The sequence below is a fragment of the Alternaria triticimaculans genome (genome assembly GCF_023758025.1).
Source record: "Alternaria triticimaculans strain BMP 0046 chromosome Unknown scaffold_31, whole genome shotgun sequence".
In the NCBI taxonomy this organism is placed as follows: domain Eukaryota; kingdom Fungi; phylum Ascomycota; class Dothideomycetes; order Pleosporales; family Pleosporaceae; genus Alternaria; species Alternaria triticimaculans.
Window position 1 is genome coordinate 57048 of NW_026055988.1, and position 24976 is coordinate 82023.

At 52.3% G+C, this 24976-nt stretch overlaps 6 protein-coding genes across 6 annotated transcripts; 2 read left to right on the plus strand and 4 right to left on the minus strand.

Moving 5' to 3' along the window:
• Positions 1–1556: 1556 nt before the first annotated feature.
• On the plus strand, positions 1557–2586 carry J4E78_010366 (uncharacterized protein; the record flags this gene model as incomplete). Its single annotated transcript, XM_049370944.1, has 2 exons — positions 1557–1639; positions 1698–2586. The coding sequence occupies 2 exons, from the start codon at positions 1557–1559 to the stop codon at positions 2584–2586; spliced, it is 972 nt and encodes a 323-aa protein (XP_049217294.1).
• A 3332-nt stretch (positions 2587–5918) lies between these two features.
• Positions 5919–7890, minus strand: J4E78_010367 (uncharacterized protein; the record flags this gene model as incomplete). Its single annotated transcript, XM_049370945.1, has 4 exons — positions 5919–7459; positions 7509–7686; positions 7737–7825; positions 7875–7890. 4 exons carry the CDS (start codon positions 7888–7890, stop codon positions 5919–5921), a joined length of 1824 nt encoding a protein of 607 aa, XP_049217295.1.
• A 2641-nt stretch (positions 7891–10531) lies between these two features.
• J4E78_010368 (uncharacterized protein) lies at positions 10532–12780 on the minus strand (the record flags this gene model as incomplete). The annotated part of the gene is made up of 3 exons (XM_049370946.1): positions 10532–11057; positions 11610–12121; positions 12169–12780. 3 exons carry the CDS (start codon positions 12778–12780, stop codon positions 10532–10534), a joined length of 1650 nt encoding a protein of 549 aa, XP_049217296.1.
• A 291-nt stretch (positions 12781–13071) lies between these two features.
• J4E78_010369 (uncharacterized protein) lies at positions 13072–14201 on the plus strand (the record flags this gene model as incomplete). Its single annotated transcript, XM_049370947.1, has 2 exons — positions 13072–13235; positions 13301–14201. The coding sequence occupies 2 exons, from the start codon at positions 13072–13074 to the stop codon at positions 14199–14201; spliced, it is 1065 nt and encodes a 354-aa protein (XP_049217297.1).
• Positions 14202–14600: 399 nt separating this feature from the next.
• On the minus strand, positions 14601–16026 carry J4E78_010370 (uncharacterized protein; the record flags this gene model as incomplete). Its single annotated transcript, XM_049370948.1, has 2 exons — positions 14601–15310; positions 15387–16026. The coding sequence occupies 2 exons, from the start codon at positions 16024–16026 to the stop codon at positions 14601–14603; spliced, it is 1350 nt and encodes a 449-aa protein (XP_049217298.1).
• Positions 16027–16524: 498 nt separating this feature from the next.
• Positions 16525–24837, minus strand: J4E78_010371 (uncharacterized protein; the record flags this gene model as incomplete). The annotated part of the gene is made up of 6 exons (XM_049370949.1): positions 16525–17303; positions 17354–21526; positions 21575–21769; positions 21822–22500; positions 22557–24646; positions 24708–24837. 6 exons carry the CDS (start codon positions 24835–24837, stop codon positions 16525–16527), a joined length of 8046 nt encoding a protein of 2681 aa, XP_049217299.1.
• Between the last annotated feature and the right edge of the window lie 139 nt (positions 24838–24976).

Below are 24976 nucleotides of genomic sequence, written 5' to 3' on the forward strand. Positions count from 1 at the left end.
CTTTATTATATAGATAGTATCTTATTCTATAGTTACTAGAATAGCTTTTAAAATAGTCTCTCTAATAGTTTCTCTTCTAACTATAGTAGATATAAAGTAGCTTATATAATCTTTATAATAGTAATATAGTTATATAAAAAGTAATTAATTAATAATAAAGTAACTTAGTAAAGCTTCTTAGTAAAATAGTAAAGTAATATAACTAGTAAAAAATTAGTTTTATATAAACTTATAATTATCTAGAAGACTTATAAATTATTTAGAAGTATTAACGTAGTAATATAGTATTTAGTATTAGATTAATTTTTAAAGTTTTAAATATTATTATTATATAAGTATAAAGAATAGAAGAAGCGCGCTTTTACTAAGATTTTAGTATATATATTCTAACTATAAAGCTTTAGAATATATTACTTTATTAGTTATAAGCTAATAAGTATATATAATTATATTATAATTCTCTTATAAAGTATTTAGTATTAAAATAGCTTCTTAGCTAGTTTAAAAAATTTAAAAGCTTTAACTACTTTAGAAGTAGTAGCGCTAAAGCTCTAAGCTTTAGCTTACTTAATACTATACTTTTAAAAGTAAATAAAAAATTTAGTTATATATTTTTTAGAGTACTAGTAATAGTTCTTACCTCTTTAGAATTAGTAGCTCTTTAAGCTATAAGTATTACTACTTAAGATTTAGATTTTTACTTAATAATATTAAAAATCTTTTAGAAATATATTTTTTTATCTACTAGTAATAAATCTTATTTTTCTAAATAACTTTATAGTATATAATTATTAGTCTACTTATAAATTATATTTATTAGTTTTTAATATTTTTTTTTATATTAGTAATAAATAATACTCTTTTCTAAACTAAATTATACTAATAACTTTTATAATTATAAATAAATATAGCTATAGTAGTTTATTAGCTTATAATTTAATCTACTAGCTAGCTTAAAAGATAATAGAACTTTTAAAAACAGTAACTATTATAAAGCTCTTTAAAATAACTATAGTGCTAGAATATATAAGAAGTGCCCGCGTACGTGTAAGAGGCTCCTGCAGTCTCGTTCAAGCTGACATGTATTTATGCGATGCGGACAACTCTCTCTGCGCCCCGCAAGGCTTGGTCCGCTCGTACGCAGAACCCGAGAACAGTCGTCGCAAATCAGCTCACAAGCTTGATACATCCGGTCACTCTCGTCCGCCAAAGTTCGTTCACCCAATGCCCTATCTCCATTTATCAAATGATAGATGAACCGCTCACACCATGCTCGTACGGAGGGGGCGTGCTCTGCGCGTCAACCTGAGAGACTCAACGTACGGTGTGCTTCTCCGCGGGTTTGGACCGTACCTAGGCTTCAGTCATGTTGAAGCTGCATTACTCGCTGCGCCCCAAAGTCTACACTATTTGCGCTTCAACCCTACCTCGTCCGGCGCGGATATAGGATGTTGTATATCTAAACACCGTCTTTCTTGTTTTATTTAATGCTTCCTGTCCTCGCCTCTGAGCATGGAACGCATCACGCTTAGACTTGCATCAGTTCAACCTCCACCATGCCTAACACGACTTTCAACCCCGACGCTCTCCCCGATCTCCAGGACAAGGTGTTCATTGTGACAGGAGGAAACTCAGGCATGTACGTGTCGCATCAACTACCAGTCAACGCCCTGTTCAACTAACACTCCCTTCAACAGAGGCTACCACACCGTAGCCCATCTCGCAGAACATGGCGCGCACGTATACATGTGCGCTCGCAACGTGGACAAGGGCACAGAAGCAATAGCCAGAATCAAGAAGACACACCCCTCCGCCCACATCGACCTTCTACAAATGGATCTCAAAGACCTCACCAGCGTTGTCGCAGCCGCGCAACGTTTCCTCACGCTCGAAACCGCGCTGCACGGCCTCGTCAACAACGCCGGCATCATGGCAACGCCATTCGAGCTAACCCAAGACGGGCACGAAGCGCAGTGGCAGACGAACTACTTGTCGCACTGGGTATTCACACACCACCTCCTTCCCTTGATGCTGACAACATCCAAAACGCTTCTCCCCGGAAGCGTGCGCATCGTGAATCTCACTTCGTCCGGCCACTTGCAAGCGCCGAAAGGCGGAATTAACTTCGATAACCCCGCGTTGAAAGATGCGGGCGACATGGTTCGCTACGGGCAGAGTAAGCTCGCTAACATCCTGCATACCAAGTCGCTTCACAAGGCGTACGGTCCGGGGTCAGCAAGCGCCACCAACAACGAGGGAGAAATCTGGACTTCTTGTGTGCATCCGGGGCTCGTGGAGACGAATCTGCAAGAGGGTGTGAATAAATCGAATTTGGCCATGCAGGGCATGATCACCGTCCTGCGAAAGACTGGTATGTTTTGGTCGTCGGATAGGGGCTCGTATAATAGTCTTTACTGTGTTGCGGGTGATGGCATGAAGGCGGAGCAGAGTGGCGGGTATCTTGAGATCTACGGTCGCTTTGGGGAGCCAACGTGCGAGAGTAAGCCTGCGAGGAATGCGGCGCTTGCGGAGCGGTTGGAAGAGTATACCAAGGAGGAGATGAAGAAGGGAGGTTGGGTTCAGTAATGATGTTGTACAATTTCCATCTTGCTTTCAAGATACAATGGGAACTTAGATGGGCTTTGTAATACATAACAGAAGTTTGCTAGACGACATGTAGAGCGCAATCATGATGCGATTAGAATGAAACGAGAGAACAGTCGCTAAGAATGGCGTAAAGACCAAAGTGTACGAGGCGAAGGCCCGCCACAGATATTATGCTCACGAAGTCCCGGACGTACGTGTGGCTTTCACCTTTCGAGTTCCAGGACCGTCATCACAACTCTGATCTTCAACGCAGTCATCAGCTTCCTCGATCTTCTTCCGCTTCTTGCCCTCCTTATGATGAACCGCTTTATGATGCTCATTCATCTTATCCTTCCTTCCCCTAAAGCCCCTGCCTTTCTTGCCACCTACTGGATTCCTGGAGCGCACGCAGCCGGACTCTGGGCAGAAGTATTCAATCGAACGGCGTGCATGGATGTTTTCGTGGTGTCGTTTGAAGTCAGCATGACGGTTGAAGGTAAGGTCGTCACCATCGTCGAGGCAGGCTTCGTTGAGACACTTGAACTTCCCCGCTAGGGTGACTTGGCCAATGATTGGATCGGTGCGGGAAGACGGAGAGTTCGATGTGCGGCGCCGACGTCTGTTTGAGCGTTGTGGGCTTGCAGGTGAGGACCGGGTAGGAGAGCAGGAGCTGGGTTGGGAATAGCTCTCCGACGCGACGTGGGGGGTTGGAGTAATGCGACTAGACAATGATGAGTCTACAATCATCATGGGCCTTTGTCTTCATGCTTACGGTTGATTTTGAAATGGCGCATGTTCGCCAAATGGTGCTTGAAAGGTTCGAGATCTGGGCGAAAATACGGTTGGAAGTGCTGAATGCCTGCGTTGCTGACGTTAGAGTCGACTCTGGAGATCGAGAACCAAAGAACTAGGTCTCCATTGTGTTCCAGACGATGAGGTACTCAGGTCGAAAACTATCAATAAATACAACGACGGTCCAAGGTGTATCATGGTCACGCCAGGAAGGGAGGAAGTCACCAGGTTGAGTAGGGCTCAGCTAAGATGCTGATACAGGCAGATGGCGAGGGGTTGGTATCTCCGGCTAATATACGTCGTGGCCAGGTAAAACACGATGAAAAAGTGCGAACTAGTTGCTCAATGGGGATCCTGGTACTCTGTGGAGGAGCGGTTCAATTGTATCTCTTGTGTAAGGTTTGGAGTGATGCTGTTGGCCGAAAGGCCCTGGGAGAATCTTTTTGCGATAGTCTGAGCTTGCTCGTGTCCTTCTCTTGCCGTGATATTGGCATTGTCGTTTGTAATGAGATGGTTCGCATTGAGAATAGACGGGAAGAACTAAATAAGCTTTACCTTTAGAAATGACACATCGGGCGATGATAGCCCGGAATATAGTAAAGGCAATCGTTCCAGTCAGATTGAGTCCTCGGTGCCAACAGCTTGGGTCGTGTCCAGAGAAGCCATGTAGTGGAAGATTGAATCTCTGATGCTGTACTTGATGTGAGAGTATTGACCGTACGTCCGTCACCTAATATCTGTGTAATAAGGCTGGGAGGTGTGGTCGTTGCCAGTGCCGCGTGCCGGATATCTTGATAGAGTAACGATGCTATAAACCTCGCTATGTAGGAGACCAGTCGATTCAACCGTTGCTCGACGGTAGAGGCAGGCCCTTGGAAGTACCAGAAGAGTGCGTAGATCACAGTGTAAATCTCCAGAACGGTCAGCCGAACGAGTAGCCGGGCACTCCAGTCGGAGCTCGTTGCGCAAGGTCGTTCAATGTCGAACAATGAGCAACGAGTTGCCACGATGCAAATGCGTTTGTCGCCCTTCGTTTAACAGACTGGCCCTTGCGATGTTCGAGGTTGAGGATTCCAGAATACCAATAGAGAGTCCATTCATACGTAGGTGCTTGCAAATGGTGCAAGACGTTTCCAGGTCTGGATGTAAATGACGGTTCTATGTTCCAGGTTGGATTTCAAACAATCCTGTGGCTTGTTGATCGCAAACTGAATATTTTGAAGGGGACTTACTCGTTATCGTATCCAAAGTGACCAAAAACCTTGCTCTCATTCTCCTGTTCTGGCATGCCTTCGTCGATGGTGTCGTTGATCGCATATTCGAATGGGCTCATCGCTGCCGCTGCAAAATGCTCGTATTCCATGTTCGGCGAGATGTCAGATGACCGTCGGGGACGAAAGTGCACGGAATGTGAGTTTGATCGAAATGGATAAGGCTGAGGCGCAGTGCGTTGGCTTGCTGACGTGCTTGAGATGGAGCGGGACATTGCTGACCCAGTCGGAACCAAGGTACTTCCAAATGAACCGCGGGACGTCCGCTGCAGGGGTCGAGTAAACGAACGCTGACCGGAAGATGCTGATGAGTATTGCGAAGCCGATCGCGACATGTCACCGTTCACCGGAACTTGTGTGTAGCCACTGGGGCTGTGTACTGTTTGGTGTAGATTGGCACAAGGCTGAGCCTCAGCCTGGTGAGAGATCGAGTGCCGTGGTGTGCTGCCTATTGACGAGCAAGAGAACATTGAGTCGTGTCGATGAGTTGTTGTCGGCGAAAGCAGCTGCTGGTTGTTTCGATATTGTGAAGCTGATTCGATAGTGTTCTGACCGTTGATGTCGATACCAATTCCTTGACCGTTGAACAGGTCACGCATATTGCCGCCCCCACCGAAGTATGTGTTGTTGTCCATGTGGAGTAGAAATGCAGAAGTGATATGTTGAGAAGTCGGCACTAAGAGGTAGCGTGAGGCAGCTGTAGGTGTATCAGGAAAAGTGCTGGGCTCGGATGGAGTGAGGGGGAGTGTAGACTAGAATCTGGGTGGCAGCGTGCAGCAATATAGCTCTAAGTGAAGCGATTAAAGCGAGCGCTCTCTACTTTCCTTGTTGAAGGACCTCTGCAGCCGGCTCGCATGTATTGAGCCTCGAGGTGGCTGTTCGCACTGAGGCATACCAGATTCCAAGGCAAACTAGGCAAATGGGGCTTACGCGGGTCTTTTGGCTGTGAGGGCTGCATGCAGACTGCGACAGCAATCGATAGCGCGATGATTATGATTGGGCACATTGATTGCGACATGCGAGTACTATCTGCAAGGTGAGAACGCTGACAGAATGGCATGAAATATTAGTGGGAGAGGTATCTTGGAAGTAGCCGCACAATCACATGCAAGCAGAAAGGGGCAGGCGCACGCGACCGCCTCACCTTTCATCGAGGTCCTTCAAAACCTAGCCATCACTCCCCAAACTGAATTGAATCAAGTTCCTGTCATCCACACCATGATGGATCGTTAATTTCTTTTGCTCATCTTTCGACTATTGGTTGACGTCTCACGCCTTCACGCTCCACACCTTGATGCTCGCATCGCCTCCCGCCGAAATGACCTTGAGACCCTTCTCCCATGCGACACCATTGACGCCATCCTTGTGAGCGTTGAGAGCCTTGATACGCTTGCCAGGGTCTTCTGTGCTCCAGACCATGACATTGGTGTCCAGACTGCCACTTGCGGCGTAGTTCTCACTCTCGTCCCAGGCCAGACAGGTAATGCGTGCGGTATGGGCACTCCATCTGTCCGTGATGACCTTCCAGTCTCCGCCTACCTCAAATGCGTAGATCTTGCCGTTTCCAGCACCCACTGCCAGCTTCTTGCCTGAGGCAGAAAAGGCGAGTGCGGAGATGGGAGCTGTTGCACGGCGAAGCACTGTGTCGGTCTCCTTGAGCTCAGTGCCAGAAAGGGTGTAGATGTGTACTAGCTTGTCGTCTCCGCCAACAGCAACGGTAGAGCCGTGCGCTGCGATTGAGGTAGGGGCGAATTTGACCGGTAACGAGCTGACCTGGGCCCCCTTGGAGTATACTGCGATGGCGTCGGTAGAAGGAATCAGCACGGTGCTCGATGTCGCGGCAACGCCCTTGGGTTGGAACTTGAGATCGTGTGCCTCGCCAGTGAAGATCTTGTCCGGAACGGACATGGAGCGTAATGTATCGTCCCAGCCAACACTGTACAACTCCGCCTCATTCTTGCTGTCGGAAGTCGTGATGCCGGCGACGTAGCTGGAATGTGCTGCGCCTTCGACCTTGTCAGCCAATCCAGTGGTGGTGTCCCATGCGAGGACACGGCCGTCATAGCTTCCCGTGGCGAAAGTAGATCCAGCTATGGCAGCCGATGTAATGTTCTTGGAATGGCCACGGATGATGCGCGTTGGCTTTGGGTTGCCGTCGACGAGGTAGTTCAGGTTTCCTTCGAGATCCACACTGACGATCAGACCATCACTGCGGCCGGTGGGCCATACCACGCCGACCTGCTGGTCGGGTATGCTAGCGACGCCTTCCTCGCCCATCCTCCAGGTCTGAATGTTTTTGCCTGCTTCCGGGTCCCATATCCGGACCGTCTGGTCCGCACTGGCTGTGACGAACTTCTTTGAGTCCTTGGACCACGACACGCCGAAGATGCTGCCAGTATGTACACCCTCGCCAATCTGTCCTTTTGCCTCGCCGGTCTTGCCATCGTATAGCCATATGCGCTTGTCGGCGCCGACGCTTGCGAATACGGAACCGTCCGGGGAGAAGGCGGTGCCGAAGACGAAGCGGTTGTGCTGTCCTCTCAGACTGGTGTTGAATTTGAAGGGGGCGCCGTGGTAGAAGACCAGGCTGGTATCGTCGGAGCCTGTGGCGGCGCGGAGGGGTCGTTGCTGGCGGATAGACACGCAGTTGATCTGTGACGAGTGGCCTGAGATTTCGCCCACGCTGTTGCCGCTGTCTGCCGTGATGCAGTGGCCGAAGCGCTCCTTGCCGTCGCCGACAGCTATGATGCGCTGCGAGTCGCCGTCCCATGCCAAGTCGTTGATGCGGCCAGCGATGATGTGGTAGTCGCCTGCACCGCGTCAGCTCCCTCGCTCCATGTCCTGCTATGCCTCACCCACCTTTTGTAGCTCCTTCACCTGCGCAGTCCCACACCTTGACAGTACCCGAGACATCTCCACTAGCTACGTAGAAGCCCGAGGGCGAGAAGCGGGCGACCGTCGTCTGAGTCGTGTGTTGGGTGTATTGTTTACTAACAGCCGGGTCGTCGATGGAGCGCAGGAAGACGGATTTGCCTGACTACATGTCCAATTAGCCCCGTGAAAGCTGTAGATAGCTTATAAACTTACGGCATAGGCAATGCGTTCGCCCTTGGGGTCCGAGGAGAGCGGTGTTGCCTGTCCGCGCGTTGTCGAAGGGGACGCAGCCCAGATGGCGTCTGTTTACGGTCAGTAGCTGCTATGCAGAAGCTATCTGGGAGCTCATACCTGATACTAGAGACATTATGCGCGCAGTTCAAAGGACAGTGAGGTAGCAAAGGGAATGTTCACGTCAATTGCAGAGGATGTCTGCCTGTAGCTGCCAGCGTTGGCGGTGGCCTCTGCGTCGTCACCGCCTACGTTTCAGCGGCCAGCCACGAGTCGCGGGGCAGGTGGGGGTGGCTCCTTCATGACAGCTCACCTGGGGGCAGCTACTGAACATCTTCACATGTTACTCCAGGTACCAGCTCTACATGTCAGCACCCATGGTCCGCATTCCTTTTGCTGATAGTCCAGCCTTGCTGCATGCTTCAGCCAACATCGCATTCCATCATCGAGGCCAGGTCTAGAACGAAATACCGCCGAGATCACTATGTAAATAGCTCCTTCGATCAAGGATACATCCCAGAACCACATGCGTATGCTTGCAATTCACCGCTGACTGCATGGAAATATCTGGTTGCGAATTGAAGAGGCTGGCAGACGGAACAACCTTGGAATGCCCCAGCAAACCCTTGGCGCACGTCATTTCCGCGCGTTGCAAGTCGCGTTGAGATGTCTTCAAGTCTGAACTGATATACAACCGCATCCTGCATCATTGACTCTCTGTCTCGCACATCGCCCATTCTGGACGCTATTCGCTTCCCTCGTTCGCTGTCGCGTCGTTCCCTGTACAACGTCATCACCCGGGAACCCGGCATCCGGTAGCCTACATCCCTATCATCATCATCACCATTCTCATTGCGGAAGAGCAAGGACATCAAACACCATCAACATGTGTCTCATGCGGTCTTACGAAACGCGCGGTCGTACCGTCATTGAACCACCTCCCCGACGAGGAAACTACACGTCCCATACACCAGCCGGCGTGATGCGTCTGCCGCGCGAATGGCGCCGGACCTCAGTCGAGAGCTTCAGCGACGACGGCCGTTACGTCGAGTACAGGTTCGTAGTAACTTCAATGGCACCATTGGTTGTCTCACACTCACATCATCCAGGCGATCGCGATCTCGTCCTCGTGCTATTGAGTACGTCGAAGAGCCTCGCATACGTGCAAGGAGCCGTGCGAGGAGTCGGGCGAGGAGTGTATCTAGGCGACGCATTAGCGACGTTGAGATTGTCAGGCCAGCAAGGACCAGCTACATTGACCCACGTGGAAGTGGTTATGTGGACGAAAGGGTTACGAGGCGAAGTGTCAGCCGCGTGAGACATTGAGGAGTCACTTCTCTGCAGACGAGAAAATGAGGTATGTGTGATCACAGAGCAAAGCAAGATCGTGCGTGCTAACACGCTCAGGTTTTGAATTGAATATGTACATATGGGATACATAGAAGTTTTGTAATTACGAACGTTTAACTTTCAACAAACCAACAATGCTTGCGGCAAGAAATGTCCCGTGTTGCGCACCAACTTCTTGAAGCCTACCCGCTTCGAATATCATCCCTTCAGGCCTAACACAACAAGCCATCTAATAGCTCAACAGCAATCTATGATGGAAATATTTCGGAAACTCCCATCCGGAGAAAAATAATAGTGTACATCTTAGGGCGCAAGAACCCCTGCCGCTAACCGCTTCCGAGCTGCACTTCAAGGTGGGGCGCTATATCCGACTCATAGCTAAACTTCGTCATCAGATTTTGAGTCACGATGAGGGAACGACATACAAGTCTTTGAAAACAACGCTCATTCTCACCAATCTACTCATCGTCCCAATCCTACACCATGGCATCCAACCCCATGCAACGATGCTGCATCGTCGGCGTAAAGCACTCAGGCACACCACAAGGCCAAATCAAACACATTCACAATAGTACACCTTCCTCCACCTCCATCCCTTAATCCTTCCCATCTAACCCACGAAACCAGTCCGCACATACACCACCTACCCCCCCAACAACCCCAACCCCTCCAACGCCATCCTCATTATGACCGACGTCCTCGGCATGGACTTCCCGAACATCCAACTCATCGCCGACCAATTCGCGCAAAACGGCTACCTAACCGTCATCCCCGACGTCTTCAACGGGCGCGAAGTGCCGTTTCCGCCTCCGGAGTCGTTTGACTTGCAGGAGTATATCAACACGACGATGCCGAAGACTGATACTGTGGATCCCATGTTTGAGACGGTGATTAAGTATCTGAGAGATGAGATGGGGATTAAGAGGTTGGGCGGGGTGGGATATTGTTTTGGCGGGAAGTACGTGTGTCGGTTTTTGAAAGAAGGGGGGTTGGGGAATGGGGGGATTGACGCGGGGTTTACTGCGCATCCTAGTTTTGTGGATAAGGATGAAGTTAGGGGGATTAGGGGGCCGTTGAGTATTGCTGCTGCAGGTATGACTTTCAATTGTAACATTCGCGTTTCATTCCTTCTATTCATTTCATTCATCAAACCTACTCCAAAAAACCAAACTGTCGAGACAAAGACATAAACAAGAAGAACGCACTAACAATAACACAACGACCCACAGAAACCGATTCCATCTTTCCAGCCGAGAAGCGGCGCGAGACAGAAGATATCCTTAAAGACCACACCGTGCCGTACCAAATGTTCCTGTATTCGGATGTTGAGCATGGATTTGGTGTGAAAGGGGATTTGTCGCATGCGAAGGCGAGGTTCGCGAAGGAACAGGCTTTTTTGCAGGCGGTGGGTTGGTTGGACGAGTATGTTAAGAAAGCGCCGGGGGTGTAGGGGACTTTTCGGGGAGGTTGGGGAAGTTCGTGAGGGTGTTGGACAGGTGTGGTATGGGTGTTTCGTCAGCTGAGTGTGCGTCTTGGAGGGCGGTGTCGTATTCGTGTAATGTGCATTTGAGCCTGATGATCTCATCTGGTCTGGCGAGTTGCTCCAAGTTCTCAGTCGTGTATTTCTCCAGCCAAAAGTCGCCGCTCATCTCGACATCGATACCAGCATCCGAAAAGTCGCAGTACGCCCGTACGAAGTCAACAATCGTGTCGATCGAAGCCAAAACTGCCGAGAGAACCCAGGCGCAGAAGCTGATGGCAAAGTACGTGAAGAGGAACAGAGTTATCAGAAGACAGCCCCAGAGATAGCCTGTGAGGATACTGTCGAGTACTTCGTTGGGTTGCGGCATGGGTGTCGATGGCCGGAACATGACCGCTTGGTGGGGGAAGAGAGGTGGCATGGTCGTGAGGTTAAACGGTAGAGTAGGTTCGGTTGACTTCTGGGATGTAAGACTGCGATGAGGCGTGCTGACGACAATGTACCGAGTGTAGCAATGTCGGTGTTTGTAGTAAGGCTAGCCGAAGACAATATATCGTTCGTAGCAATATGAGTACCCAGCAATGGTGGGTGTAGTACCTCGATGGTTGGGGGTCTGGGTTTGTTTGCGAGAACATGCGAGATGGCTAGAAGGCTACAGCTGCGCCTGCGTCGTGGTCGAGAGTCGCGCCTTACGATCCATGTCTATCCCTAAACAATCCTCATCTTCAATCAGCGAACAGAAAGTGCTACCCCTGCTTTAAGAGGCATGTGCCAACACACCACTGTCAATCACCGTCTTCATCCCCCGCCCTTCCTCGCTCAACCCTTTGTCTTCCATCTTAACTTTCTCCGCCCACGGCGGCTCACCATCCTCATCAAACTCCGCCCACTGAAAAAACCCACAACTCTCCCGACCCGGCACATAGCCCGCATGGCACATCCACATATACCTCCCCCTCGATTCCTTCTTCCTCGTCGCGCACCTCAACACAGTCGAAACACCACACTTGCATTTCGGCGTATACCTCGGATGGAGGCTATCCTTATAAAACCTATACGTGATATTAAGACGCTTGTTCTTCGCAAGCGGATGCGGATCGATAGCTTGGGCCGGCGCAATCGAGTGTTTCCATTCTTCTTGCATCTCGGCATGCATAACCAGGAGGGAGTTGTGCGGTAAATGAATGCTGATTTGGCCCTGGGCGTCCGCGAGCGTACCGTCGTCTTTTCGGTGCTCGTCGTCTTCGGCGACGGTCTTGCGGACCCGGAATTCGCGCGCTACGCCGAGGCTTAGACTGCCGATGACGGCTCGTGGGCCGAGGTAGGTGAGTTGGTCGGCGTGGTATCCGACGCTTTCTTGTGGTCCGTTGTAGCAGTTTACGAAGGCGGTGTTGGCTTTCCAGGGGTGAGGGGATTGGTATCTGAGTTTTTTGCCGTTGGGGTAGAAGTCGCGGATTCTGCGGTGGATTTCGCGGTTGACGGCGTCTTCGACTTGGGGGCATGCGTTGAGCATTTCTGGTAGGCTTTGTCGGACATCCTGGATGGAATTAGTATCTTGGTGGTGTTTCTTGTCAGCGGTCTTACCTCGATCTGGCCACCGTTGTAGATGTATTCCGTCTTTTGTCGTTCCGCCTCTTCTAAGCTGTTGACGTAGAAGGAGTACGTGTGTGGGCTTACAACAACTCTGTCGAACAGCTTGAACTCGTACCTGTCGTAGGTCGACGAGGCGTCCAGTAATTGTGACAGCAGTGCATCCGCTTGCTCTACCGGAAGGAAATTATGTATGATTGAACAAGGCGTATGTACTTCGATGTCTTCTGGGCTATAGAGAAATAGTGTCTTGCCCTTTCTCACAAGTGGCTTCTTGTTCAGGGCTCCATTGGCCGGAGCAATGCGATACGAGCTCAGTGACGATTGATAGCCCACTGTCGATGATGCGGGTCGCTTGCGTGGGGAAGTAACTTGAGGTCGCGATAGACACTCCGAGGCTTGTTCAACGGCCCCGTCAGCAGCGAGCAATGCTTCAAGCAGAGTCGCTTCATCAACTGTAGGATGCAAAGATGCCAGCAAGGCCAACTTGAAATCGGTAGACTCTTCTTCTGGGTCTCTAGCCTCTGAAGGCCGCTTGCCTGTACTCGCCACGGACCTGGGCGGCCCCTCATCCCACTTCCTCTTGCGCGACACGAACGCGTCCATACCGAGTGTGGTGGGTTACAATGGCGCGCATAGTCGCATCAACAAAGTGAAACGGCCTCCTCGACAGTGGCGACTGGCGTTACAAGCAGACGCGCTGTCACGGGACAACCTCCGGCGCCACACCAGCCCCGCCAGAACCCAAAGGCGCCTCGGTCAATCGACACCTCGTCATCCGCAACCATGCTGCAGCACAACACCCACTCCACGTTCCGGCGCGACATGACGCGCCGTACCATACCTATCCTCCACGCGCCGTAATCCCAAATCCCACCCCCACCTTCACCACCCACGATGCTCGAGTTCCGCACCCAAGGCTTCAACGGCTACTCGGTCAAATACAGCCCCTTCTTCGACTCGCGCATCGCCGTCGCAACATCCGCCAACTTCGGGCTCGTCGGAAACGGACGCCTGTACATATTAGGCCTTACAGCGAATGGCATCGTAGCCGAGAAATGGTACTTCTACCACCCCTCTTCCATCTTCAACTTTACTATCACATGCTAACCCACCCAACCCGCAGGTTCGACACGCAAGACTCCCTCTTCGACAGCACCTGGTCCGAAGCGCACGAGAACCAACTCCTCACCGCGGGCGGCGACGGCTCGGTAAAGCTCTTCGACATAAACGTGCCCAACTACCCCATCGCATCCTGGCAAGAGCACGCGCGCGAAGTCTTCGCCGTGCACTGGAACCTCGTGTCCAAAGACACTTTCCTATCCTCATCCTGGGACGGCACGATCAAGATCTGGAACCCGAATGCGGATGCGAGTATAACCACCTTACCGACGCATTCATGTACCTACAGTGCGAGTTTCAGTCCGCACAGTCCGAGCGTGCTGTCAAGTGTGAGTAGTGATAGCCATTTGAGGGTTTTTGATCTCAGGACGCCGGCGAGTGCGAGTAATCATCTGACGATGAGTGTGCCGATTCATCAGCCGCCGAAAGCGAGGATGGGACATGCGCCGGGTGTGGGTGTTGCGCCTGCGGAGGCGTTGACGCATGATTGGAATAAATATAGGGATACTATCGTTGCAACCGCAGGGGTGGATCGCGTGATACGCACATTTGATATCAGGATGCCACAGCAGGGGCCTGTTGCTGTTTTACCAGGACACGAGTATGCGGTTCGGAAGTTGAGTTGGAGTCCGCATTTGAGCGATATACTGCTTAGTGCGAGTTACGATATGACATGTCGGGTGTGGACAGATGGGAGTGCTATGGGTGTGGGGAGTGTGAAGCAGGAGAATATGCTGGAGGATCCCATGTTTTATGGCGGGGGTAGGGAGATGGGGAGGATGGGGAGGCATACCGAGTTCGTTACGGGTGTTGATTGGTGTTTGTTTGGCGCGGAGGGCTGGTGTGCTAGTACGGGGTGGGACGAGAGGGTTATGGTATGGGATTGCCGGGCTATCATGCAATGAAATGACGACGTTTCATGCAACATGCGCTCGACAATGAGATATGACTGTCCTCCATTCCCTACAAAAGTAACAATGCTCAGCGAGATACATCGCGAGTCATAATGCGGACCACCAACTCAACGAGACAACAAGCAAAAGACAGGGTATCATCCCATAGCTACACCCAGACACCGAAATGCAAATCCCACATGCGCCGCCCAAATGCCGAAGCTCAGAAACGCCTTTATGCTCCTTCCTCTATCATTCGCTTTCATGATCTTCCTCCAGATCCCCGACGTTCAGAACATCGTCAAGCGCATCTTCCATCTCCTGCATGTCTTGTACGCTACCTCCTTGCCAATGCATGCCCACTTCGTCATCGATCTGCACCGGGTCGCCAGAGCCAACTTCAAGACCTTCCTATAGATCGCCGAGGTTCAGAATATCGTCAAGCGCATCGTCCATCTCTTGCATATCCTGTACGCTGCCTCCCTGCCAGTGCATGCCCACTTCATCCTCAATCTGCATCGGGTCGCCAAAGTCAATCGTCCAAGTCTCGCCGTTGAGGTCGTGCTTAGTCCCATTTGCAATGCCATTGATGCCGTTGGTGATCGCACCATTCGTGAGCGGTTTTGCGGGTGCATTGTAAATGTCCTCGATGCCGTGCGTGTCAAGAAACCTCGAGTTCATTATCGATCCCGCAATCAGTGGTGTTTGTCCGAGGTACGAGTCTCCGAGTTCCAGCGCGAGTCTCAAGTCTTCCATGCACAGGAGTTTCCTCTTTCGTCGCTCTTCTGCTTCGACGGGGAGTTCGCCGCCGATGCCGCGGGCCAGCTCGCCGCGGTCTACTAGTCTTTCCTCTCGCGCGAGCTTCTTCTTGAACTCGCCTGTGCGCACGTATCCAGGGCCGTTGCTGCTCACTTTGCCTAGTAAGTTTGCCAGTGCTTCTTTTATGTATGTCTCGGTAGCGATGTTGAGGTAGTCCGGGCAATCGGACGTATGGCCCTGAGGCAGCCCGAACTCGTAGCATATCGGTAGGAGGCGATAGGATATCGTCGTTGCCGTGGGGAATTCGTGTGTCTCGGCGTAGAGGGCCGAGGTATACCGTTTGCGAATCTCAAGTTCCCAGTCTGATGACGAGTTGTGTTAGCACATGAACAGCTCTTCTGAAGTGAATGAGGGGCATCGCAAATGTCGTGTACGTACTAGTCTTTCCAAATCCACCGCCCTGGTTGCTGCTCGGCCCAACATCGAGCTGCTTCGCCCGTCTCGCATCAACATACTCCTGCACGGGCCCAGCAGCACCCGCGCCCAAGCCCTCGAGCCCCGTACTCAGCGGGCTCTCACCTGCCGGTATGCCCTTCAGCCTCTTCCTCTCCCTCCGACTCAATTGCATAACCTCATGCTTTAGTCTCTTCTCGCTCTCGTCCCCTGTCCCCTTGACCGTCCCGCTAGTCGGCTTATCGCTACTCGACACCCAACTGGCGATGCCTGCTTCGGGCGGGTCGCGCCATATGTTAGCGTATATAGCCGTGAAGAGCGCATTGTGCGCGTGTTCGAGGGCGGGCGTGGTGAGGATCTTGGACAGCTTGTGGGACAGCTCCTCCTGGTTGAGGTTGCCGAGGAGAAAGAAGGAGAGGGCTTTCTTGTAGATGGTCCAGTCTGCGTCGCTTATGGAGCCTTTGACTGCGGCGTACAGGGGCTCGACGTCGACACGGGGGGCGCGCGGCGCGTTGGGCTTCTTGGTGAGGTCCGTCTGGAGGGACGAGAGGCTGGGCAGGGTGCCCGACGAGAGCGTCGGTGTAGTGGAGACGTTCATGTCATTGGGCCGTATGGTGCCTGCCATGATGGCGGTGGAAATGCGCCGTGGTGGCGCTCAATGCGTCGTGATGTGCGCGTTGCGAGGTCGTCGCGCGTTGGACAGATGCGCGTGCGGGCTGTGGAGAAGGCTGAGAGCGATGGGAGAGCGACGCCGGGGTCTGCGCGACGCTTCAAGAGTGCCAGCGGGGTCGCGCGCGTATGCAATGATGGGCCCCGATGACGGGCAAGGAGTGCAGGCGTTGTGCGGGGCCTACGCTGATTCACAAGCATGCAGTCGTGGAGAGCGTGAGGTCAGAGCTCGGGGGTTTGCGGAGTTGATGCTGGGGCAGCCTAACAACTTCCACGAGCCCCATGAAACCTCCACCACATGCACCCTTCCGTTCGGTCCCAGAACATTCAATGAAACTTCCATTCGCTATGCACTTATATACTAACATGATTCGTTAACACATGCGCTCCCGTCCCAATGCTAGTGCAGTCGCTTTTATGCCATGTACACCGTCCCATCCATTGTACGGTATCGCTAGTTTTCACCAAACACATCTCCCAACTCCACTTTCCCTACGCTCCAAATCTCTCGCTCATCTTCCATCTCGTCGCTCGACAAGCCGAGACCTCCTGCGCCACCTTCGGCCTCCTTTCTTTCTCTGGCTTGCCCAGCTAGCCTCATGGCAACCCTCTTGAAGTAGTCGCCCATGCTGCGTTGTTGACCGGCAGAAAGGCTCTTGCCAGGTCCAGCCATGTACTTGTCGAATACAGCCGTCTCTTCGTCCACCACCGAGAAGATGGCAAGGAACGCCGCTTCAGCTGACAGCTTGACTGGGATCACCGGATCGCGCACCGATGCGAAGACCACTGGTATGAGGAGCGGGATATGCGGACGGATCAATTCGTTGTGCTCTCGAGCAACTGTGCGAAGCACCACAAGCGCCAACCGCCTCGTGTCGACGGGATGACCGGGCTCGACTACTGGCGCAAGAGCCTCGAAAATGGGCTTGGTGTGGTCGAAGCTCTTGCTGCTCTTCTCCGACAGTAGGTATTTGCCAGCGGCGAGGATCGAGTTATCCGAGATGAACGGTTGCGAATGTCCAATACCCTGGCAGATAACATTCGCAGTCTCGTCTGCAAACGATTCTGTTAGAGCCTCGGGAGCATCTAGCAGAATGGCATTCAGCGCCAGTACAGAAGATTTGTTGAAGTGGGTAGTAAGCACACGAGCTTTGAGAAGACTGGACGCGACATCCTCTGGAAGACAGCTGATCAGGGCTCCTAGAAGTCGAGCGTTTGTAATCGCCATTGCATCTACCCCATGTTAGTCACACTAAGCAGAATCAGAATCAGTCTAAACTTACCATTAGAATCATCGCTCTCGTTGTCGATGAGACCTAGGATGGCGTTCCTGCTTGCTTCGCTCATGTTCTTGCCTGCCTTGCTTACGACCTCAAACAAGGCCTTCAGCATAGCCGTCTTGACATTTTCATCGCTTGTCTTGGATCCGGTCACCAACTCAGCGATGAGTGGGTCCACCCTTGGTGTAAGCTTGATCAATGTACCAAGAGCCTTGGCTGCTCGTGCTCGCAACACATCCGACGATGTATCGGCAAGCGACTTGGCGAACGTACGCTGGAGCTGGGGCAAGAAGGGCTTGAGGAAGGTCGGGATCTTCTCTAGCAGGTTGTTGAGCGTGAGCAGAATAGCTGCCTTCACCTCGACAGAACGCTCTGTGACCACACGAATGAGGGGTCCTGTAATCTGAGTAACAAACGGCTGGAGTGACTTCGCGCTGGTGCGGTCGATGACGTCGGAGATGGCCAGAGCAGCTTGAGTTCGCTGGTCTACCGAACCGTTCATGAGACCCTGCAAGAAGATAGGCAGGATGGCGTTGATACCCTTGGGGAGTGAGAATCCAGGGAGGTCTGCACCAGCAACACCAACTTGGTTGAGTGTCTGACGAGTTGAGATAACAAGCGACTCCATCTCTTCTTTCCGCAGACGCTTGCTTGTGAGAGTGCTGAGAGCAGTCCATGCAGCCTTGACGACTTCTGTATCGCTATCGCCAAACGAGATGAGAAGTGCCCGGATTAGGTCAGGGTAGTATCTCGAGAAATCAACGTCTGCCTCTGCAAAGAATTTGGCCAAGTGGATGTCGGCACGTGCACGTCTCCGCTCATCGTCATGTTTCGACAAGGCAAGCATGACGCTCATGGCCGTATTAAGACCATCGAATTCATCCACAGATAGGAGTACTTTGTCAAACGACGTCTCGAGTTCTGACCGGAGCTCTTCGTCCTTGGAAGCGATGACATTGTCCATGATGGTGTTGAGGATGTTGGGCAGTCGTCGGGTCATAGCGGAGCTTGCCACCTCAGCCAACGATGCAATAGCGCGGGCATTGAAGGCAGTCATAGGCGAAGTGAGAAGTGTTGGTAGGAGATTTGGTAGAATGATGTTTGATCGTTGTTGATCTGTGAGGAGGGTGAGAAGCGCCGATAGGGCGTTTTGCGCATCGTCGTCCGAACGCAGAAGATTGAGCAGGTAAGGTAGGACCTGGTCGACAGCCCTCTTGCCAAAGATTTGTTGTAGAGCGTCGAAGGCTTCCGCCGCTGCTTCTCGCACATCCGCGTTGGGATCCACCAGAGCAGTCCGTACAACTTGGATAAGAGTCTTCTCGTAGTCCTCGAGTTGCTCTGGCGAAGCAGCTGCGATGATTTCGCGAAGGGCGATGCAGATACCCTGCTTGGCGTCTGTATCGGTGGTATGTAGACCTTCCTCGAGGGTAGGCAACAACGTAGCAAGTACACCGTCTCCAGCTTTGCGAATGAGCTCTCCCAGCGCGTTTCCGGCGATGACCTTTTGCTCCATGTTTGAGCTTGCCAGACGGCGGATGAGAAGTTGAGTAAGCGTAGGAATAAGCTCGCGCAGAGTACGAGGACTGGCCACCAATGCCTTCCATACGTTGATGGAGGCTGTTCGTACAAGGCCAGACGTGTCGAATCTGCAAATGTATAGAGCAGACAGGACCTTGTTGCGCTTCTCTTCTCCGAGGACTTCGAGTAGCGATTGACCAGCCTCTTTCGCGCCCTCTTCGACCTCTTCCTCTTCCACCTTGCCGCTGATACCTGTGAGGTTGAACAGTAGATCTCCCACAAGCTCCACGGAACTGAGACGAATCCTGTAGCTGTCGTCTGCGAGACCCCTCTCAAGCTCTGGTAGTAGTAGGTCGATTGCCTTGGTAGCAAAGTTCTTGACCAAGAGGCGGCCAGCTCGCAAGGCAGTTTCTCGGATCGATTCCACTTCGTCCGCAAGACCGCCGAGGATGGGAGGAATGATCTTGCTGAGGTAGTTGGCGAAACTGTTTCCGAAGCAAACTGGCAAGAAGATGAACAGAGACATGAAACCTTCGCGGACGGAAGCTCTGCTGCTGGCCACGTTCTGCAGAATGCTTGGCAGTGTCTCTTCCAGACGTCCTGTTCCAAGACCTGCAAGAACCTCTGACAGAGCTTGAGCGGAACCAAGTCGATCTCCAGCACCGGTATCGGACTTGAGGGTAGACATGAGACTTGGAATAAGATCTGGCAGAGCATCTTCTCCAAGCTTTTCTACGAGCGAACCGAGCGCTTTTGACGCGGTAGCACGTGTAGCTGGTACAGGGTCCACGATCGCAACCCGTAATCCAGCGACCAAGATTGGCAGATGAGAGGTGAGGTCCTTCCTTTCCGAGAGGTATGCCAAGCTGCCGATGATTTGTGAGGACTTCCGCTTGGTTCCAGAGCGATCGCCCAAACCACGCTCCAGAATTCGCACCACGAGAGCGAGAGAAGGCGCATCGAGGAAATGTGCGAACTGGATTTTGATTAGAGCATCGAGGGCATCGTCTGTGTATTTTGTGGGGTCGCTGAGAGCCTTCAGGATGATGTTGACGACGCTCTTGATCTCAGGATTGCTGATGACTTCACCGAAGCGCTGCAAACTTCGGTTTGCTGAAGATCGGACTTCTTTGTGGCTGTCTGTCAACACAACGGTGAGGGGCGGAATGATATCGGGCAAGCTAAGAGCCAGCTGGTTCGGATCGAGATAGGCCATGGCTCCTAGAGAGTCACAGGCACCCTTCTTACTACGCCACTGATCCTCATCAAGACCTTCCAAGAGGATTGGTAGTACCTGCTTGACACCGAAGGAACTAAGCGTGGAGAAGCAGGTCTTGGCAGCATCGAGACAAGCTTCTCGGACGTCTGCACTGGTATCGCCAAATCCAGCAAGCAATTGAGGCACTAGCTGGATGACGTATGGTTCGAACAAGCGACCGAGGATCAGCGAGAAGAGCTCATATGCCAGGTACACTCCCTGCCTTTGGTTTATGTCTTTCTTGTTCTCGCTAGCTCCTTTGAGGGTGGACATGATCCGATGTTCTTTGAGCAGACCCAGACCCTTACCGCGCACGACACCCGCCAGACCATATGCAGCACCGCGACGAGAGGCATACTTCTTTGAAGTGAGTAGTTGATCCATCATCTGATTGATGTAATTCGACACCTCTTGCTCGGAAGTACGGACCAGCGGTGGCAGACATTGGGCAACGGCGTATTGCACTGTCTCGGAAGGCGTACTGAGAGTTGCCAACAGTCTCTGTACGACCTTTGGAACGCGCTCATCGCCAGCCGCAAGATGACGACCCAGTGCACCATAAAGGATGATGACTGCTTCGTTGACTTGATCGTACATCTCCGACTTTCGGTCAGGGGCTTCAAGAGCGTTCTCGAATAGTTCCATGAGAGGCTCGACCTTGGTTTGCGCTTTGACGGTGATGACTGAGGTTGCAGCTTCGATCAACTCATCTCTGACCGCGGGACTTCGGTCTCCCAAGGGGCCGTCGTAGATCAGGAAGTTTAGGAAGTCCACAAGGTCATCGGGCTTGAAACCTGGTGTCATCTCCTTGAAGGCAAGCGCAATACCGTCTCTGCTCTCCCAGGGATCGCGAAGATCGATCTTTCGCGGCATGCCGTACTCATCACGTTCCGGAACGCGTACCTTGGCCTTTTCGGCGTAGGTCTCGCGCAGCCTCTGTAGAATGTCGTCAAACGTGTCAGGGAACTTAGTAATAATCTCGCCAATAGATCGTGCGGTAGCCCTTCTAAGTGGTTTGTCGAGAGAGTCCAGATAAGGCAGCATCTGTACGCCAGCATCTCCTTTGAGTTCCAGGTCGTTTTCGTCCCAAATTGTTCGGGCCAGCTCAGCGTTCTCAGACTCATCGTCGTGACAAGCGATGAAGATCTCTTCACTGAAGGTCAGGTCGTTCATGTCGAGTTCAGCGTCAATGGCTTGCAAAACCGCGGTTCGGACGCCAGTCTCCGGCACGATGGTACCACGCAACAAGGCGCCTAGCTCATCGTTGGTAATGTTCGGGGCCAGTCCGCTAGCGAGATTGGTTATGCAATCCTTGATTATCTTGTAATGCTGCTGGTATTTCTGCATGGACCATACCAGAATCTCCAGCAAGGCCTTGCGGGGGAGACGAGGGTCGGTGCCTTCAGAGGTGTTAGCAAAGTATCAGTATTCGTGCTTGAAGAACTTACAGGAGTTGGTGTGGAAAGTCAACACTTCGATAGCCAAAATCAGCTGCTCGTCGGCTTCTTCGGGCGCAGGCTTGCCAATGCCACCCTTTTCTAGTACGAGGAAAAGCAAAGGGAAGCAGTACGCCAAGGATACTGCATCGAGCGGCCTCTGCTCGCTCAAGAACCGAAGACGGTACAGGACGCGCGTTACCAGATCTAATGTTATTAGTAAGGTCCAAATCTGAACAATCAGTCGAAATGCACTTACCACCAAGATCCTCGTCTTCATACTCGCTAGCAAGCTGGATAGAACCAATTGTTCGCAATACTGCTACACCAATAAATGGTCGCATCATGCCTAGACGGTTGGATACACGTTCAGAGCATGAGATCAAAGCAGTCGCTGGAACGTCTCCCAGCAGAAGACCAGCACCAGCACGAATGGCTTGGATCAAGAGATCTACGGCAGGTCCCATCCATTGCTCCGCCTCTGTCGGAGGTCCAGTAGCGAGACTCCGGATGATGCCCACACCCCGCCTCATCCTGTGCTCTGTGCCAGTTACTTCTTTCCTGATAGCGGACTCTTTAGCCAACTGGGCGTTGACCTTGGCCTGGTCGTCTGCGCTCAGCTTCTTGGCTTGGCCCTTCTTTTGTGCAAGCTGTGCTCGTAGCTCTTCTTCCCACTTCAGGGTATCGTAGTCTTTCGTGTTCTTGTCGATTACCACAGGTGCTTTCTTCGAAAGGACGTCGATATACGCTGTGCCTTCTGGTGTACGGAAGATGGCTGCTTCGGTCGGTCCTACAGATTCCATCTGCTTTGGGTCGAGGTCTTCACTGAACTGCTTGACCACTGCCGGCAGAGCTGCCTCTGGCGCCACGAAGGCCATGTCGGTATAAGCGCTGTAGGCTGCTGCATCAATGGCGGGTAGTTTCGCATTGTCTTTGTTCTGTGTCGGACGTTAGCAATAGTTTCTCGAAAAGATTGATGGTTGAGCAATAATACCTCAGTTGCTTCGTTGATAGTGCTCACAAAGTCTTGCAAGTTATCCCGAACAACCTGGCCGGGATCTACACCCATGCGAAGGCATAGGTCAATCCAAGACACTCTTGGCATGATCTCTTTTCTTGCCAATACAACGAGACGCATGGCCTGCTTTTGCAGAGCCACAGTGTCCACACTTGCGTTCTGTTTCTTCACTGTCTCTGCAGGCAGACATATGCAGCTCAATACAGCGCCAAGCTCAGCTGAACCTGCCTTGGATGCGAACGCAGCGCTCTCCTTGTCTTCTTGTTCACTTGACCTATACCACGACCACAGTCCTTCTATTATGATATTGCTGATCTTCTCGGGCGAGGTTTGGAGATATGCTTGTGTCAGAGCCTGCTTAGCAGCCGCCTTCGCCTTGGCGGAGACGCTGGGAGCAACGATGAGGAAGATGAACGCCTGTGCCCATGCATCTGCGACTTCTTTGGAAGCTTGTGTGACGTCTGGCGCAATGGCTTTCAAGGCGCGTAGTGCAATGGAAACGTCCTCTTCTGAAGACAATTTCGAATAGACCTTGGGGTTGAGAAGGATGGAAGGCTTTGGTTGGGTGGCGAGCGATTGCGAGATGACATCAGATTTCTTATAGATGGATCCCAACTTCTCGTCCTTCATGTTCTGTACTCTATCGACGAGGAGCGCGACGGTGTAGTGTCCTACCGTGACCAAACCACTCTGAGTCGCAGGCAGCGGGTTTGCATTGACTTCCTGCCAGATCTCAATGAGCTTCGGCAGAGTTGTTTGGCAGAATGCAAGTACGTCGGGTTGAGCTTGCTGTTCATCGGAGAGATTCCACCAAAGGTCTGCTGCGCGGATTGCCCAAAGCTTCTTGACGGGTACGCGTTTATCGGCCATACCCTTGATGAAAGCATCTGAGACGGCCTTGTCAATAGTAACTCCGTTCGCCAAGCCAAAATTCAGGTGGGTGGTTATTGCGGACACTTCAGCTACGACAGCTGGCTCACTCGGCTCTTTCAAGGCTACTGGAGCAATACCTGCTGGGATTTTCTTTGCCAGGGCTAATGACTCTGGTAGCGCTGAGAGCATCTGAGCATGAAGAACCTTCTGGTCAGCACCGGAGACTTTGCCTTGTTTCAAAGGAGTAAGCACTTCGTCTGCGACCTTGTCAATTTTGGCATCATCTCTTGATCGCGAAGCCAACGCCTTGAAGGTTCGCAAAGCGCCTGCGCGAATGGCAGCATTGCTTGATTTGACGTTGGAAAGCAGTGGCTTCAACATGTTTCCTAGCAGAATATCGGAGAGATCCATAGACTCAGGGAGGGCCAGGAACATGGGTGAGACGATGTCGTTTAGTACGACTTCAGGTGCCCTCAGCAAGGCCTTTTCGATGGGTGGTATGACATCCTTTCGCAACTCTTCCAGAGTAGGGAAGCTGTCGAAGAAGTCGTGTAATGCATTGGAGATGTAGTCCGGCAGCTGGCTCCTTGATCCGACGATCTCTCGTGTGTAGTATGTGTAGTAGTCTTGTTTGCGGCCTTCGAGCAGCGGCTTGACGGTCGGTAGACGGGATGAGACGCCAGCGATGACGCCGAGGAAGACAGCATTTCCAGCTGTGGGCGCGCTGCCCTTTGCGGTGAGGTTCGAGACGAGTTTGTCGAGGGCGTCCTTGCCAATTGCCTCGGAGCGGAAGATGGCGCGCAGGGCCCGGCGCGTCGAAACGAGGGCCGCTATGGAGAGGCGGCCAGCTCGCCGGTCGCCCCCAGCGCTCACGCACGTCTCGAGTACGCGCGCATTTGCCAGCGCCACATCCAGGCCGAGCTTGGCCCACCGTTCGGGCGACTTTGCAAACTGCAGCAGCAGCACGGAACACCAGTCGTTGAGCACAAAGGCATTGGCGTGCGCGATGGCCTTCTTGGAGCATTCCTGCGTCAAGAACTTGACAACCGGCAGCAGTACCTTGTCGCCATGGGGTCCGTTGACCAGCGACTTGAGGACGCCTTCGACCGCGCGGCGTGATTCGCGGTCGTCGTATAGCGGATATGTTTCGAAGAGGAGTTCGAGGAGCGCTTGGAGGTCGGCAGTAACGAGGGCTATAGCAAGATTGTTGAGTCAGCCATCGTCGCTTCCACGTGCAGTCCCAGAGACACTCACAGTCGTCTGCGACCTTGGTCTGCAGCCCCGAGAGCTCGTTGACTCGGCGCTTGGTGGAGCTCGTTATGAGCTTCGGCCGCAGCTCGTCGCGGTGGATTGCCCGCGACTCAGCGTCCCCATTCACAGCCATGTCGTCCAGTCCACATGTGCAGGCGGGTGCGGGGTGTTGGCGGGGTTGCGTGTCGGCGTCGATATCGCGAAATGATGCGCCAAGAGTTCTCGTTTATTTGCTAGGGCAATGACATCGCCTCGCTCCTGCCTCCACAAGG